Source organism: Rhinolophus sinicus, chromosome 8, assembly GCF_057876585.1.
Source record: "Rhinolophus sinicus isolate RSI-liver-muscle chromosome 8, RSI-T2T, whole genome shotgun sequence".
In the NCBI taxonomy this organism is placed as follows: Eukaryota; Metazoa; Chordata; class Mammalia; order Chiroptera; family Rhinolophidae; genus Rhinolophus; species Rhinolophus sinicus.
This window is the reverse complement of record NC_142508.1, coordinates 48,407,022-48,424,106: the sequence shown is the minus strand read 5'-3', so window position 1 is coordinate 48,424,106 and position 17,085 is coordinate 48,407,022. Positions and strand designations below refer to the sequence as shown.

The window sequence follows — 17,085 nt, the reverse complement described above, 5'->3', positions numbered from 1 at the left end:
GCAATGCACAAGGGTTCTTACTTCTCCACATTCTTGTCAATACTTGTTATTCTCTCTCTCTCTCTCTCTCTCTCTCTCTCTCTCTCTCTCTCTCTCTCTCTCTCTCTCTCCCTCTCCCTGGTAGCCATCCTAATGAATGTAAAGTGGTTATCTCATTGTGTTTTGATATTTTTAGCATTTTTAATTTAAATAAACCTTCAGTCCCTTTCTCTAAAGCTATTTTTTCTTTTTACCTCCTTTCCTGTCCTTCCATCATCTTATTGCAAAGTTGTACAACATTAGCTGCCATTCGGAAATCCCATTGTCACACGTTTTCATGTTAATTTCTACTTACATGACTGAGATTTTAAAACATCATTTGAGAAACACGAATTCTAATGTATATGAGAGCAAAATAGTCTTTTAGAAGACACTATATTGTGAGGCTACCCTGCTGGGGTCCCAGAAGGAATCTTATAAAGCATCCAAGGATGGGATCTCTCCAAGGAGAAACTGGAGAGATTACAGAGACAGACAGTGCTATCATCCTACCATTGGCTCGAGTGAGCAGCTGGCCTTGGGTGCTTGGAGTGTTTCTCTCCAAGGGAACCCTGGGTCCTGGGAGTCAGTCAGTACGTCCACATGCTGGAGGGGATGCTCATAGGGCTGAGAACAGCTCTCCAAATGCACCCCAGCTCTGCCTCTTGGTTGTTCTCCTGGCACAACAGAGAAAAAGTAGAAATTAGCTCTGGAAAGAGTGGCAACATTCTGAGACCAGAAGGAGTTGGGTGGTAGTGAGGGGGTTTGGGGAGAGTGGTAGGCAGGGGTCACAAATCTCAGGTTAAAAGCTTTGAAGTCTGTTCTGGAGCATTTTCTGCAGGGGACATGATCCACGTTGCACGTTAGAAATGTGAGATGTTGATTGGGAGGCAGGGGACCATGTAGAAGGCTTCTGCAGAGGTCCAAGAGAGAGGAGACGGTGGCTGGGACCAGGGAGGTGGCTGTGGTGATGGAGAGAAGTAGGCAGATGTGAGATACATGTGGGGACTAGCTACTAGGACTTAGAGATGGGTGACGTGGGGGAGTGGAGTAGAGGTTATTGACTCAGTGAGTAATGTGGCCATGAACTGAGCTGGGTACAACAGGGAAGGTGCAGACTGTGGAGTGGGAGGTGTCTGGTCTCGAGTTCAGCAGGACAATGAAGGGTTTGCCCTCCTGGGAGGCACCTGCACTAAACCTGGACCAGATGGTTGTAAGACACTGTTTCAGTTTTACTTGCCAAAGCCACTTCTGGCCTTTGGTCCTCAAATACATTCTAACTATTTCAAATCAAGAAACACAATGACCATCCAACTCCGCATTTTCTATGTAGTATCCAGCAACCAGCTGGATAAGAGTGAGCTTCAGCTTGCGTCTGCATGCGGACGAATGATGGAGGGGGTTGGGGGGGACCTCTCCAGGGGCAGTGGTTTCCTCCATATCCCATGATGGCCTCAGGGTGGCAATGGCAGTGACCCCGTAGTTCTGAACAGGGATTTATATGGGACACCTCTGTGCACTTTCGCTTTCCCCTTTGCTTGCCCCCTTCTCCTCATTCCTAGAAGAGATTGGAGAAGGCCTCAGGGCCCATAGTCTGCATCTCATGAGACACACGTGAGTGACTGTATCTTTGTTTCTTCCTAACTAGGAAGGCCAGCTTCCCACCTGATCCCCTGCTGGACCCCTCTGTCCTGCTGCTCCCTCATGTGGCCCAGACGGTCTACACGTTCTCCAGGTCTATTACTTGCATCACACTCTTTCCAGTACTAAAATCTACTTGGAAGATTTTGGGTTGTGAGGGACAGAAACCTCCTGGATACAGCTCAAGCTGCTGACATAGGATGTTTGTTTAAAAGTTGCAGAGGTGGAAGGGATCAGGTAACTTCAGCTAGGGTGTCGAGTGCTGGAGCAGACACTGGGCTGCCAGGAAAATTTCTAGAAGTGGTGAGATGGGTTGTGAGGAGAGCACTGCCTAGCGAAACCCCTGCCTGGGGCGGTAGCCTCTAGAGGGCACTAGACCACTGTGGGATTAAATCAGAAATGGGGTGCCAATCATTCTCAATATGGGCAGGGTCTAAGTTTGTGCCAAAAAACCAGCCAGGTAGGGGGACTGACAGACCCACGCATGCACTATCAGCGGCAAGATGAACCATGTTTTAAAAAATCAAAATAAATGCAAAAAAATCCATGATGAACAAATTATCAAAAATGTAAATAAAGATAGGTTGTTGTTTGTTTGTTTTATGACCCTGCACTATTGTGCAAGGGGAACAGTTGTTTCCAATGAGCCTGAGGTTGCCAGGTAGCTTGGCAGTCCCCTGCCTTGTGGCTTTATGAGAGTTGACAATGGGGTGTGAACAGATTGGGCAACTTGGAGCTTTATGTGTAGTTATGTTTTGTGATTGTAGAGCTTTTACTAACCTTTTCCACTTGGTTTAAATTATGGAAGGATATTTTGATAAGTGTATATAGGGGCTCACACTTTTCCTTTTGGCACTTAATAGGACTTCCCATGGCATTAATGTCAACCGCGGATTCCTTATATAACTGGTGTAAGGTACACTGAAGTGGAAACAAAGATGCATATCGTGCATGCCAATGCACCTACTTCAGTCGAACGTTCTGCCATGCATAAATGCCCAGCATGTGGGCAGTCAGCAGTCTGAGGAAATTCTGAAATCAAATTATGGCAGGCTAGTTCTCTTTACTTAAATGAGTCATTTATCTTGTCATTTGATTCTTAAATACTTTAATACATCAATCAAGAAAAGTCTGCTTTGGAAAAATCACCAAAGGAATTAGAAGAGAGGAAAGAAAAACGGAAAGGTGTTTTTTCCAAATTTAAAAATTAAAATCCAGTTGGCCTGTCTGGTGAAAGTGAGTAACTCTGTCTACAACTTTTACTAATATAACACCAGTTCCTCTTTACCTTTTCTCTTAAAAGATTATCAAAGGGGGGGAGGGGGATTGTAGAGGGGTCTTGAGCCTGAGCTGGGGGAGGGGCAGGCCATACCAAGCCTTCATGCCAGGGAAGCTTTGGGAACCTCTGATTTCACATCAGTCTCAAAGAAGGACTGACCCTGCTTGACCTTAAATGGCTTACTCAATCCTTCTCCATGTCTCTCTGGGTTTCTGTCTCTTCTGGGCCCAGTCCTTTTGTTGACTGCTCTCCCAGATGGCAGGCTCCAGGCCTTCTTTCCATTTCCTAGTGCCTGTCAGGTAGACTGGGTGGGCTCAGAGGTCCCGGGGAGGGGTGCGATTCCAGAGGCCTCTTAGAGGGGTCACCAATCTCCCCTCACAGGCCTTGCTTCGCATCGAGGTATTCATCTCAGGAATGTGACATCTTGGGCTGTGGCACACGAAGGGTCAGGTCGGAGGGATGGGAACCTCACGCGGAAGAAAGGCCTTAGCCACTACACGCTGTCCTGCCCTCAAGTTCCCTAAGCAGCCCTGAATAACCCCTTTCTCTGCCACCTTCTACCAATCTTGTCTCCCCTGCACTGCCCAGCACAGCGGGGCTCCGGGGAGGGACCAGTTCTGAGGCCCGGCAGGAGGCCAGGCGAGCGCTGACTGGGGCCCAGGGCGCAAGGCCCTCTTTGAGCTCCAGGCTCAAGGGTCACAGGGCACCGACTGGACCGAGCCACCGGCGCGGAGCTGTCCAGCACCCGAGGCGGGGCGCGCGCCCCCGGCCCGCCCCAGCCGCCTCCTACCGCCCTGCCAGCGCCACTGCGGCTCGGCGGGCGCGTCACGTGGCTGGCGCGGCTCGGCCTCCAGGCTCCGGGCGGGCGAGGGACCGGGTGGGAGGACCGACAGACCCACGGACGCAACACCGGCGGCACCCGCCGGTCAGGCTGGGCGCAGCGCGGGGTGGCCCGGGGGCGCCGGGCCCGGACGGGCGGCGCGGCGCGGCGTGGGGCATGGGCGCGCTGGAGGCCCTGGGGCACCGGCTGGCCGCGGCGGGGCGCCCAGGGCGCAGGGGCAGCGGCGGGCGGGAGTCCTCCCTGGCGGCCGCCGCTGAGCCCCCACGGGGCCCGTGACGCCGCGGCCGATGTGGCCCCGCGCGCTGCGGGCCTGCACCGCCGCCTCACAAAGACGCCACCCTCGCCGCCTCCCGCACCCGGCCCGCAGCCGCCGCGGGAGCCCGAGCCCGAGCCGGAGCCGGAGCCGGGGGGCAGGAGGCGGCGCCCGCCGGCGGCCGGCCCGGGCATGGAGCAGCGGGCAGCCGCGGGGCCGGAGGGGGCGCCGAGCGCCCGGGCGCAGCTGGCCGTCGTCTGCCTGGGTGAGTGGGCCGCGCAGGCCCCGTGGAGTCCCGGGCCCCCGCCTCGCAGCCCAGCGCCGCGCCCTGGCCGGACCCGCCCGTCCCGCCCTCCCGTCTGCGGCCGGGGCTTCCGGAGCCGGCAGTCGGAGATCTCCCGGCCTGCTGGGGTCTTAGGCCTGGGTGGGCGACTCCAGCCGCGGAGCTCCGGCTCCCGCCGGGCTCGGAATAGCGGCTGGGAGCGCGGGTGAGCTGTGCGTAGGACGGCCGGTGTGTGCAGTCGGCTGGGTGGGCAGCCAGCGGCTTTCCTAGGGGCCCGCTTAGCCTGGCGGCGATGGGCGACCGGGGCCTCCGGAGCTGCGGACAAAGGCGAGGCCAGCTGCCCACAAAGGCGAGGCCAGCTGCCCCCTGAAGAAGTCTCTGTTTCCTGCCCGGAGTTGGGGTGGGGGCGGTGCTGGCTGGAGCCAGGACTCAGGGTGCGGGCAGGAGGCACATTGGAGAATGCTCCTGTCTCCCCTTTGTGTCTTCACAGACCCAGGGGCTGGCCTGTTCAGCCAAGAGTGATGTGTCTGGGGAGGACCTGGGGACCTGTCCAGGCCTGGCACCTGGGCAAGAGGGACTACTGCCCGGCTCAGGACTTTTTCTGTCTACCTTTCCAGGGCCCCGTGTGGGGGACAGAAGGAAAGAGTTAAATCTTCTAGGCACATGGCTCCTTTATTTACCATGATAAAGGAGGGAGGCCATTATCTAGGCCTGGGGTCATTAGGGGACATCCTGTGATGTCACCTAGGAAGGCACTGTAATCCCATAGGTTTGCTGAAGCCACTGAAATGACAAAGTAAAAAAGTACAAAAGAAACCTGAAGGTTTTAAGCTGCACCCTGCCCTGTCCCCCCAAGAATCAGGGAGCCCTGGGTCTGGGAGGAAGTCTCCTGCCTCCACTGCGTGAGCTGGTCTCAATAAGGGCTGTGACCCCCAGAGTGGTCACTCCCCAGTCAGTGGGTGGTCATGTGCTCTGGACTCAGCTGCTGGGTGGGCTTTCCGGATGAGCAGGGCAGGGGGACAGGCCCTTTGGTGTCCCGAGGCCCTCCCTGCCCAGATGTGGCCCAAAGCCTGGGTGTCCTGAAAGGGGGCAGCTGCTCCTGCTTCCTCACCAGGTTGGGGCTGACACTTCCAGAGATGACCTCTGCCTTCTTTGGCACACTTGATGTTGGGAGGAGGGGGCGCCCTGAACCACCAGAAGCTGGGTTTGCCCATATCCTCCTCCCGGTCCCCCTGTAGGAAAGCAGTACAAGTAAAAGCAAAGGACAAACCCCAGAAGGTGGGTACTTGAGTGGATGGGTGGCAGGAGAGTTCTTTGCCTTGCTTCTCGAGGTCAGCGTGGCACAGTGAGGACACCCCTGAGCTCTACTAGTCATGTATCCCTGTAAAATGGGGTAATCAGAACTGCATCCCTCCCTCCCTGGCTGCCAGGGGATGAGGTGGCTGGCAAGTCCCCTCAGAGGGAGGCATCCCTTCAAGGTGGCAGGAGCCCCCTTTATGGGCAGGGCCTCCTCATCCCCATTTGAGCCAGGGCCTCTCTCTGATGGGTGGTCCAGGCCCGAGGTCCCCAAGCCCAACGGGAGGCAGAAACATATCCCTTCCCAAGTGAGTTAGAATTCTTAGGTGGGAGGAGTGGCAGGAGTGGTCTGGTGCAGCCAGGCTGACACACTATTCTCTTCAGCTGTGGGTGTGCAGGTGGCTTCTGAGACCCTCTGAGGTCCCCGGGCCTAGGCTGGGAGCAGGATTCTTTGTGGCAGTGCTCTGGGCTTTGCTCTATGAGAGGAAGAGAACCAGCCTGGAGTTCGGGCTATGTTGTCTTGTGCCCCTGCAAGGCCTGCTGCTGGCCCAGGGCAGGTGCCTGAGTCCCAAGAGCCACCTCCCCCCACTGGACCCTTTTTGTGTCTCCCACAGTGAACATCGTCCTCAGTGGCCGGCTCAGCAGTGCAGTTCCTGCTTTAGGTGAGTAAGATACTTCCTCCTTCCCTCTTCCCTGCCTTCTGGTTTTGTGACCTCTGAGGACAGGCCTTTGGGTTCCTGTCAGTCCTTGTGTGTCTTTTCTGCATCCCAAAGGAGCTGTTTGGCCTTGGGCAAGCTTAAACCTCTCTGACTCTCAGTTTCCTCTTCCATAAAATGGGTGCAATCAGAGGCCCTATTTCAAAGACTGTTATTAGGGTTGAATGTGCAAATGAGACAAGGTGCTTGGCACATGGTGGCTTAATGTTGACACATGGTGGCTTAATATCACTAGCAAACTGTCATGGGCCTGGTACAATTGTACTTCCTGTAGGCTCTGGGGTTCCCCAAGGGCCATGAGATGCCCACCTGTTTTAAAATTATACCTGGGATTTAATTTATAAAGGTGTGACTGAGTGATGACATGGAGAGGCCAATGCCATTGGCAGAAGAATTTGTTACATAGGTGTCTTGAGAAGAAGAGACACGTCATACCATGCAGGACCATGGCGGGGAATTACTAGGTTTGATCAGGCAGACGCAGGAGGAGTGTGGGGGAAACCTGGGCCAGAGCCTCCATTGGAGTTTCTGTGGGAGAGGCAAGACAGGGCAAGGGAAGCAGTTTCGGATTGGCTAGGTTGAATAATTCCGGCCCTGGGATGGCCTAGGGCAGGGGAAATATCGGCGTGGTGTGTGAGTTAGGTAAGAAGGTGGGTGGATCCTCCAGCCTGGGGTAAGGCAGGTTTTAGGCAAGCTGGCACGCAGGAGAGAGGTAAACACTTTCGCTGATAGTTTGGCCCTATGATTAGTGGATGTCAAATAGACATACAGAATCTAAGAAAACACAGTTGGAGCTCTGCCCCTGCCTCCTGCCTGTCAGAGTGGGTCTGTCCACCCACTGGCCAGCTTTGTGCTTGGGCCTAGTACCGAGTGCAGCTAAGACTGTCGGGGTGGGGGGGTGGCTAGGCCATCAGGGGCATTTGCTCTTTGCGGAGGGGGCTGCCAGGAGTTGACAAATGCATATGCCCAGGCCCTCATGGCCCTTGGTGCCACTGGGAGACGTTTAAGAAAGGCCTCAGGAAGCTGGGAGAATGTTCTGTCCCCAGTCTGGGTGGCTATCTGCTGTGCTGCATGGAGGGGCAGGAGGTACGTGGGATTTCTGGTTTTGCTCAGGGCCCAGCTTGTAGGCCGGCTCAGGGAGCGGGATCTCTACTAGCCAAGGTCAGAGAGATGGGGAGGCCCAGAGTCCACAGAAGCTGCTCTCATGGGCCCGTCAGACGCAGCCTCTCAGTCTGCCTCCCGGTCTCCTTGCCCTTCCTGCAGCCCGGCCTCCTCTGCTGACTCTGCTGGCCTAGGGCCCCGCCGTGCTCAGCAGTGAGCCAGCCCCAGCCCTGCCTGGCGTCCTGGCCCCCGCAGCTAGCTGTCAGTCTCCCCACGCAATTTCCAGGAGAAGACTGATTGGCTGTGAGGGAGGGGGAAGGGGTTGGCAGGTCTTACCAATGTGAGTCCCAGGCCAGCCCTCTGGCTGGTGTGGTGGGTGGGCATGTCACCCCAAACAGGCCTGTCTGTCACATGCACGTGCTCCAGGTTCAGAAGAGTGATGCTCCAGGGGGCGAGGTACACTCATAGAGCCGGGGAGAGGGAGCAGCTGTCCACTTCCACACAATTGGTTGTTCTTCGCTATCAAAACCTCAGGCCCCAGCAGGGTCCTCGTCACCCGACTCCAGGGGCCACGGTTCACATCACTGTGCCTGTGCATGGACACCTCCCCTACCCCCGCTGTGTCCTGAGCTGCATGCACAGTCCGTGTGGCCACAGGTGGTGAGCTGGGCTCTAGCTCTTCTGGAGTCTAGCCCTGACCCCTCTAGCATTGCTAAGAGATGGCTTCTGGCTGCCTGCGGCACCCCTCTACCTCCTGACCCAAGGCTCCATGACTCTGCATTTTCAGAGTTTCCTCTGCAACTCCTCCTATGAGGAGCCTGGATCACGACTGTTCCCTGGCCCCTTCCCAGTCCTCACTGGGCTCAGACACTCCTGAGGGCCTGGCTGGGCTGCCCTGGGGACCCTGCCCCAGGTTGTCAGGCTCTGAGTAAGACCTCCTGCACCTTGGCCTGTGGGCTCCTTTACACACACGGTCACTGTGACCTGGGGGCAGCCTGGGCAGGGTCTTCAGGCTGTTACCCACTCACCTGGCAGCATCCCCAAGTGCCTTCCCACTCCCTGTCATCTGGTGCCACCAGGCAGATGGTCTGGAGTATCGATCACCTCTAGAAACCACATCTGCAAATTGTGCTGTATCAGGCTCGTGTCTTCTCAGGAGTATTTGATGACTCTTCGGACAAGGAAAGGAAGACACTCGCTGGTCTAAAAGTGCTCCGGCATCCCTTGCCCACTTGAACAGACCATGTTGGCCCGAAGGCCGAGGGGATCTTCTGCCCAAGTGAACGCAAGTCACCTGCAGTTAAAGCTCACACAGACCTCTCTGGCTGTCCCCCAAAACAGCCAAGGCCCTCTATCCTGCATCAGTATCTCCACAAACACACAGTCTTCTCTCACTGCCAGCCCTTTATCACACAGCCATTCACGACCCTCACCTCCCTTGGGGCGTAGCTCTCTCATCCCATCACATGAATGCTAGAGACAGCCACTTTCCTCAGATTTCCCAACCACCCTCAGAGAAGCAGCACCCACTGACTCCATTTGACTGATGGATACGCTGAGGCCTAGGATGAAATGGTGTGTCTGGCAGTGTGGGCCCCGGGACTGCATTAACCAGCCCCCTTTTCCCACCTGTACCTGGATCCTGGGGTAGTGTAATGGGTGGGGTGAGGCCTGCTATGTCAGAGAGGCCTGGGGGTGGGGGGGCTGGTTGTCTGAGCTGGTAGTACCCACAGCCAAGAGATGTCTGGTCAAGAGGCCCTGGCCAGCAGTCCCTGACCCTGGCCTCCCTCCTGCTCCACATTCACTCTGCATGGGCCATTGCTGCCCTAGATGTGGGCATTTCTGGTGCAGATCTGGGGGGTCCTCAGGAGTGAGGCTGTTTGGAGGATGTGTTATCAGGGACTTTGTTGAGAGGCAGAGCAGGGCTGGCAGCTGTCCAGTCCTCTGCTCCTGATGTGGTTGGTGGTCTGAAAGACAGGCCTCCTGACCCCCAAAAGAGAACTAGACATAAGTCCCAGAGGGTAAAGAAGGATTCTGGCCAAGGTGGGGCCAGAAGAGAGAAAGGTGGTAGGTAGGTTATGTCTTCACCTGTGGAAGATGTGTGGGCCTGGCTTTCCTGGCCACTGTGGGTCAGAAACCTGGCCTGTGTGAGGGCTCCATCTCTGGGGAAGGCCTCCAGGCAGGGGCAGGTATTGACTGGGCCCTGTTCTGCCCCAGGCCCTGTGCTGGGGGCTGAGGATACAGGGGATCAGGGAGTGGTTCCCAGCCTGACTGACGGAGCCTCCTGCCTCAGAGGCCCAGTGCTTTGGTTTAATATGTGCTTCAGAGACTCCACATGGGGGAAGATGTGCCCCAGCTGCACTGGGTCCTTCCTGCCTGTGAACTTCCCACCCAGCACGCTCTAGAGGAGAAAGCTCTTCCGGTTGCATAACCCCACACCTCCCAGGGCATCTCTAGGCCCGCACCCAGGGTCTCTGTGAGGTCCACAAAGCTAGTGGCCTCACATGTCAGAGGGAATGGCCCCTGGTCGCCATTCTGTTTCTTTAGTCCTTCCCCTCCCGGCCTGTGAGCAGAACGCATCATTCCCATTTTATGGACAAGAAATCTGATGCTCCATGTGGCTGGCCTCCCAGGCCACGGTGAGTGCCATGTGCAGAGACCTGGCTGGTACCTCTCTGACCTGGGACTGCTGAGGCTCTGAGGGCGAGCCTTGCTTTAGGGTCAAGGGGTGGTTCTCTTCTAGTCCTTTGACTCTCTTGTAAACTGGTGGTGGGGGTTTTTGATTCCCTGTTAGTCACTGTTGGATCACCCGACCTCCACAGTCACGGCAGGCCCCAGTGGAGGGGGTTTCACCCCACAGCTCATGCCTCTACATGCCAAGCAGGCACTTGGACTGACCAGGTCACTCACTGATCTGTACTTATTGAGCACCTATGTGTGTCAGGCCCTGTGTGGGATCCTAGGGACACAATGTAGAGCCAGAACCAGCAAAATCCAAAGGGAAATTGCTTCTGTGGCAGGGGCTGGGGAGGAAAGAAAGGCAGGGGTGGAGGACCAGAGCCCCAGTGGGGGCGCACGGGGAGAGGCCCCTGGGGAAGGAGCTGCTGGGCTGAGATCTGAAGCCGATAGGACTGGACAGGCTAAGAGGGGTGGGGAGAGCATCCTGCCAGGGGCCGGCAGGACAGTCTCCCTCCCCGGGAGGGACCACAGAAGGTGTGGGGGCCAAAGTAGATTATGGGGGGGAAATGAGGCAGAAGAGGTATGGGGGGCTGGTGTCACTTTGATGACTTTTGTCCTTGTCCTAAGGACATGAGAGATAGCTGAAGGGCTTTTACTCTCTTTTGTGCATCTGTGCTGTTTGGGGTCCTGAAGGGTCCATTGGGAGCCAGCAGAGAGACCCATTTCCAGGGCAACAGTGGGAGGTGCCAGGCAGTGAGAAAGTGAGGAGGTGATGTTACTGGATGCAGGAAAAAGGTCATTATTTATCTCCCGGAGCCTCAGGTTTTCTGTCTGTATAATGGGCCCTGCCTTCGCCACAGGATGTTGGAGGATCAGATGACACAGTGTAGTGAAGAGGTGAAGGGTGTAGGGAGGGGCAGCCAAGTGCAGGGGCCTTGCCTGGTTCTGGGAAGGGCAGGCTTTGTACCTTCAGCCGGGAAGCAGAGGGCCTGTATAATGCAGTGATCCTGTGGGGCTGGGCGTGGTGGCTCCTCGCTCGCACTGGCCAGCATGGTGCTCTGCGCTGGTCCCTGACACGGCGTATGGTCAACACTTGATAAATGTGTTGGCTCAGGGTCGGCAGTGAGAGCTGAGCCCACCAGAGGCCCAGGGTGGGTCCTGACTGCCACTTATCCACTCTCTGAGCTTCAGTTTTCTCACCTGGTCATGACATCTACCACCAATGGCTTCCCACTTATGCTCGGGATAAAATCCGAATTCTGCACAAGGTGTGATCAGACCCAGCCTATGTTTCCAGTCCCATCTGGACATCGGCCTTCAGGCCTGTTTTATTCTCTCCACGCCACTCAGGGGATCTGCAAAAAGTCAGCCTGCTCTCCCCTTAGCCTGCGAGTTCCAGAGAGCAGGGTGTTTGCCTGTCTTACTCAGCATGCTTAACACTGTGCTTGCCACATAGTAGGTACTCAGTAAATTTGTGTTGGGTGAGCAAAGCCTGTGTTTTTCAAGCCCCCAGGGAGGGCAGGCAGGGAGCCACAGCGGGACTGCCTATGCAGGGCCAACAGGTCTAAGGCTGCAGAATTCTCCTTGAACTGAGGCCCCAAGGCCAAGAGGCTGCACCTCAGCGGGGCCAAAGGGAGTTGTTGGTGGGTTTGCTCCCAGCCTCGCCAAGGGTGGGGGATGGGACCTAGACTCTGGTGGTGCACAGGGTGGGGTTGGGGACTATGGCGGCCCTGAGTCCATGAGTCCTCCTAGGCCCCGCCGTACACACCACTTCCATGGAGACTTGAGTTGTGGCCTTGTCCTTGGCCATGACCAACCTTGGCTGGCCTCGATCCCACCTTGGGAAAGCCTGTGCTCAAGCCAAGGGGTGCTTAAGTGCCCCCCTTCCCCGTTGCTTCCTACCCAAAGGTGAGGCCAGTGCTTCTCAGCCTCCTCTCCTGACAGCTGCCTGCAGTGGGAAACTGGAGCAGCACACAGAACGGCGTGGCGTCATCTACAGCCCGGCCTGGCCCCTCAACTACCCCCCAGGCACCAACTGCAGCTGGTACATCCAGGGTGACCGTGGGGATATGATCACCATCAGGTATGAGGGTCTCAGGGGTGTCGGAGGGATCTATGTGGGTCTGCATGTGCTGAGTAAGTGTGTGTGTGAGAGAGTGCACGTGTGGTGGTGCCTGTGCATGAGTGCGTATGTGAGCATGTGTGGAGAGCACGTGTGAGCAGATGTGTAAGTGTGTATGTGCATGAGCCCACATCTGAGCAGGTATAAAAGCCGTGTGAGTGTGTGTGAGCATGTGTCTGAGCAAGTTTGGAGGGTACATGTATGAGCAGGTGGGTGCGAGCACATGTGTGAGTACATGTGAACGTGTGAGCTGTGAGCTATGAGTGCACGTGAGCCTGTGTGAGCGTGTGGGTATGTCCCACTCGCAGGTCTCTGTGGCCGGCTTCATGGAGCTGAGACTCAGGGGCTGTGGGGGCTGTCAGTCACTTCAGGCCTGCCAGGTAGGGGAGCCCTGGGGCCTGCTGGGCATGGCCCAGCTGTCCGTGAGGTGGCAGAGGTGTCTACTCTCTCCTGCAGGGATGGCTTGAAACCAGGCTGATACAGATCCCAGAGCAGGGTTTTCCAGGGGCCTCGGATCAGTCTCTGTAGGAGAGCTGCGGGGATGTGCGGAGGGAAATGGGGTGAGGCAACCAGAGGGTAGAACAGGCTGGAACCCCTGGCCTGGGGTGGCCATGGAGATATTTGGCTGGGGAGTCACTCTCCTCCTACATGCCGGTGCCCAGACTGTTCCCCAGTTACACCGTAGCTCCAAAGCATGGCATGTGAGGGCACAGTCGGGTTCTGTCCTGGTGTCTGTGCCCGTTTTCTCATGGCCACAGGGCCATGGCTCTCAGGGACCCTCTCTTCAAAGACTCCAGGCCCCATGGCCTACTCACCCCACAGCCTGGGCCGGGGATCCAGGGCCAGTGTTTCTCCCTAGGTGACACTTTGTCACCCAGCCCCAGCCTGGGCCAGCCCCATGGGAATGCCCCCCAGCCCCCCAGCTGCCCAGTGCACAGGCCTCTGAGTTTGTGCAGAGTCTGTCCCAGCAGACCCAGCATTGGTGGGATCTGGACCTTGGGCCTGTCCCCTCAGGGGAGGGTCAGGGGAGGGCATTGTGCACAGTGAGGCTTCTGACTGTGCCTCCACGTTGGCTTTGGGGTGGGGTTGCTGACAGGAAGGCGGACCTGCAAGGCCTTTCCAGAGCGGCAGGGGCTGATGTGAAGGATGCTGTTCACACTTGTCTTGAGTCTTCATGGAACCGCCCTCAGACCCCTGGGTGGCTGGTAGTGGAGGAGACGAGTGGGGGGCTGGACATCCTTGACATAAGCTCAGGCCTGACGTTCCCTGCTGGTTGTTAGTCACGTGGGCCCTGCCTGCCTATCCATGTCTATAGTCCTGTCCACCCCTGCAGCTTCCGCAACTTTGACGTGGAAGAGTCCCACCAGTGCTCCCTGGACTGGCTCATGCTGGGCCCAGCAGCCCCTCCCCGCCAGGAGGCCTTTCGGCTCTGTGGCTCTGCCATCCCACCTGCCTTCATCTCCGCCCGGGACCACGTCTGGATCTTTTTCCACTCTGATGCCTCCAGCTCCGGCCAGGCCCAGGGCTTCCGTCTGTCATACATTCGAGGTGATGCTGGCAGCAGTGGGGCTCGGGGCACCACATGGGGCTCCCAGGGCTAGAGCAGCACCCTCCACCAGCCCGCTCCCTTCAGAGTCTCCCCCAGCAGCCCCAGCAGTCAGAGCACAGTGGTGGGACTGGGTGCTACCACAGGCTTGCAGCCCCCTCAAGGTCACGGACCCCACTTCACAGACTTGGCTAGAATGAATGGGGGCTCATCCTTTCTCCCCAGCTCAGGTCAGGGACTGAGCCCACCCTTGCATTCTAGGGCGTCTCTGTCCCTCAGGTGGCCATGGAGAGGCCAGGGGCCCTTCTCCAGGGCTCCTGCCTCGGTCCTGGGCCCTGCAGAGGCCCTGCTGGGATAGGAGAACCACTCTGCGTGGTCCTAGTCCCAGGCCGCACGCTGGAGCGAGGCTCTGCTCTCCCCTGACTGTCTTCCCAAACTCCTCATCCCACAGGGAAGCTGGGCCAGGCATCCTGCCAGTCCGACGAGTTCCACTGTGACAATGGCAAGTGCCTGCCGGGCCCATGGCAGTGCAACACCGTGGATGAGTGTGGCGATGGCTCTGATGAGGGCAACTGCTCGGCGCCTGCCTCTGAGCCACCGGGGAGCCTGTGCCCTGGGGGCACCTTTCCCTGCAGCGGGGCACGATCCACACGCTGCCTGCCCGCAGAGCGGCGCTGCGATGGCATGCAGGACTGCGGCGATGGCTCTGATGAGGCCGGCTGCCCTGACCTGGCATGTGGCCGGCGGCTGGGCAGCTTCTATGGCTCCTTCGCTTCCCCAGACCTGTTTGGTGCCGCCCGAGGGCCCTCAGACCTTCATTGCACATGGCTGGTAGACACACAGGACCCGCGACGTGTGCTGCTGCAGCTGGAGCTGCGGCTGGGTTATGACGACTACGTGCAGGTGTACGAGGGCCTGGGCGAGCGTGGGGACCGCCTGCTGCAGACTCTGTCCTACCGCAGCAACCACCGGCCTGTGAGCCTTGAGGCTGCCCAGGGCCGCCTCACCGTGGCCTACCACGCCCGAGCCCGCAGTGCTGGCCATGGCTTCAATGCCACCTACCAGGTGAAGGGCTACTGCCTCCCGTGGGAGCAGCCGTGTGGAAGCAGCGGTGAAGGTGACATGACCGACATGGGAGAACAGGGCTGCTTCTCGGAGCCACAGCGCTGCGATGGCTGGTGGCACTGTGCCAGTGGCCGAGATGAGCAGGGCTGCCCTGCCTGCCCGCCTGACCAGTACCCCTGCGAGGGTGGCAGTGGCCTGTGCTATGCACCCGCTGACCGCTGCAACAACCAGAAAAGCTGTCCTGATGGTGCCGACGAGAAGAACTGTTTCTCCTGCCAGCCCGGGACCTTCCACTGTGGCACCAACTTGTGCATCTTCGAGACGTGGCGCTGCGATGGCCAGGAGGACTGCCAGGACGGCAGCGACGAGCATGGCTGTCTGGCGGCCGTGCCCCGGAAGGTCATCACCGCTGCCCTCATTGGCAGCCTGGTCTGCGGCCTGCTGCTTGTCATCGCTCTGGGCTGTGCCTTTAAGCTCTACTCACTGCGCACACAAGAGTACAGGTGGGCGGGCAGGTGCCTCACTGCTGCCCAGTGCTGGGGGCCGTAGGCCAGGAGCCTCGGGTTCTTCATTTCTCTGGACAGAGGCCATGGGCTCACTTCCTACAGCTGTGGGTTTGTAAATTGGGGCTCGGGCCACCCACACGGGACTTCTCTGCATCTGAGGGCCCTGAGGAGCGGTGGGGCTCCATGTCCTGCTGTGAGTTCCTGCACAGGGCCCCGTGGGAGGTGGGAGGTGTGGGGTCCTGGCCAGCCTGCCATGCTGTCCTTTTGCTCATTGCTTTCAGGGCCTTCGAGACCCAGATGACACGCCTAGAGGCTGAGTTTGTGCGGCGGGAGGCACCCCCGTCCTATGGGCAGCTCATAGCACAGGGCCTCATTCCACCTGTGGAGGACTTTCCCGTCTACAGTGCATCCCAGGTGAGCTCCAGAGGGCTTGAGACCCCAAATGTCCCGGGCTCCTGACTGGACCTCAGAGAACGCCCGAGACAGGGAGCCTGAGGGGCAGGTGGGACAGCGTGTGGCCAGCCTGGTCCAGGGTTCCAGGGAGGCGGGAGGTGGGGCCTGGGCAGGGTGACACAGTTGGGCCACAGCCAGATGTGGGGGACAAATTGGTCTCTTGGGGTCTCGGGTCACTTGGGGGTCGTGCTGACCTCTGCCTCCTCAGCCGCTGCCCCACCCTCCAGGCCTCAGTGCTACAGAACCTTCGAACAGCCATGCGGCGACAAATGCGCCGGCACGCCTCCCGCCGAGGGCCCTCCCGCCGCCGCCTCGGCCGCCTCTGGAACCGGCTCTTTCACCGGCCTCGGGCCCCACGCGGACAGATCCCGCTGCTGACTGCCGCACGCACCTCACAGACAGTGCTGGGTGATGGGCGCCTCCAGCCTGCAGCAGCGGCTGCGCTGGACCCCCAGGCACCCCTTACAGACACAGGCAGCCCTGGGGCAGCTGGGGATGGCTCCCCCAGTGCCCCTGGCCACACATCAGAGGTGGGACCTTCCGTGCCACCCTCCTCGGGCCTGCGGGACGCAGAGTACAGGCCTGTGGACAAGGACAGAAAGGCCTGCAGGGACCCTCTGGTGGACAGCCCAGCCCCTGTGGACACGCCTCAGGAGCCCTGCTCGGCTCAGGACCCTCACCCCCCGGCCCCCACTGCCAGCAACACCCTCGGTCCCCACCCACCAGAACCACTGGGTGTCTGCAGGAGCCCCCAGCTCCCCTGCTCCCCAATGTTGGAGGCCAGTGACGACGAGGCCCTGCTTGTCTGCTGACCCACCAGATGCGCTGGTGACTGCCACAGCCCCGCTTTGTAACCAGGGAATACACGGTCATTTCTACCCTGCCTCTGCGTCCTTCTTTCTTACGGAGACCCACACAGAAGCCCAGCCAGCTTGCACCATCCGCATCCCCCACCCCTGGTGGGCAAAGTGGGCGGGGCTGTGGGGGCTTCAGCAGGGGAGGAGGGTAATGAGCCTCTCTGTGGGGCTCCAGTGTCCACACACAGGCACCTGAGGGCTCACTTCTACCTCCTCCTTTCCATTCTGGGAACCCATTTCCGGAGAAGCAGAAGGGCCAGGGCAGGGCTCTCTGGGGTGTGGGCTGTGCTTCTCACTTCATTTGCCCTGAGGGGCACCAGAGCTGTGCCTGGACTGAACAGGGCCGTGGGCATGTCGGACCTAGTCCATGCTGGGCGCTTTGTCAACACTGAGCTCACCTCTGTCCTCCCAGGCTCTGTAGGCTTCTGC

The 17,085-nt window shown here is 58.4% G+C and overlaps 1 protein-coding gene across 5 annotated transcripts; it reads left to right on the top strand.

The window, feature by feature from the left end:
• The first annotated feature begins 3,614 nt into the window (after positions 1 to 3,614).
• On the top strand, positions 3,615 to 16,677 carry LRP3 (LDL receptor related protein 3). 5 transcript variants are annotated; one of them, XM_074314425.2, is made up of 7 exons: positions 3,615 to 4,297; positions 6,226 to 6,273; positions 12,016 to 12,190; positions 13,545 to 13,777; positions 14,227 to 15,343; positions 15,628 to 15,760; positions 16,027 to 16,677. In XM_074314425.2, exons 1-7 carry the CDS (start codon positions 4,225 to 4,227, stop codon positions 16,609 to 16,611), a joined length of 2,364 nt encoding a protein of 787 aa, XP_074170526.1. In that variant the 5' UTR covers positions 3,615 to 4,224; the 3' UTR covers positions 16,612 to 16,677. The 5 variants fall into 5 exon arrangements, with proteins under 5 accessions (XP_074170526.1, XP_088656315.1, XP_088656314.1 ...); XM_088800189.1 differs by having other exon boundaries at positions 3,690 to 4,297; positions 16,008 to 16,350; XM_088800188.1 differs by having other exon boundaries at positions 3,695 to 4,297; positions 12,052 to 12,190.
• The last annotated feature ends 408 nt before the right edge of the window (positions 16,678 to 17,085 follow it).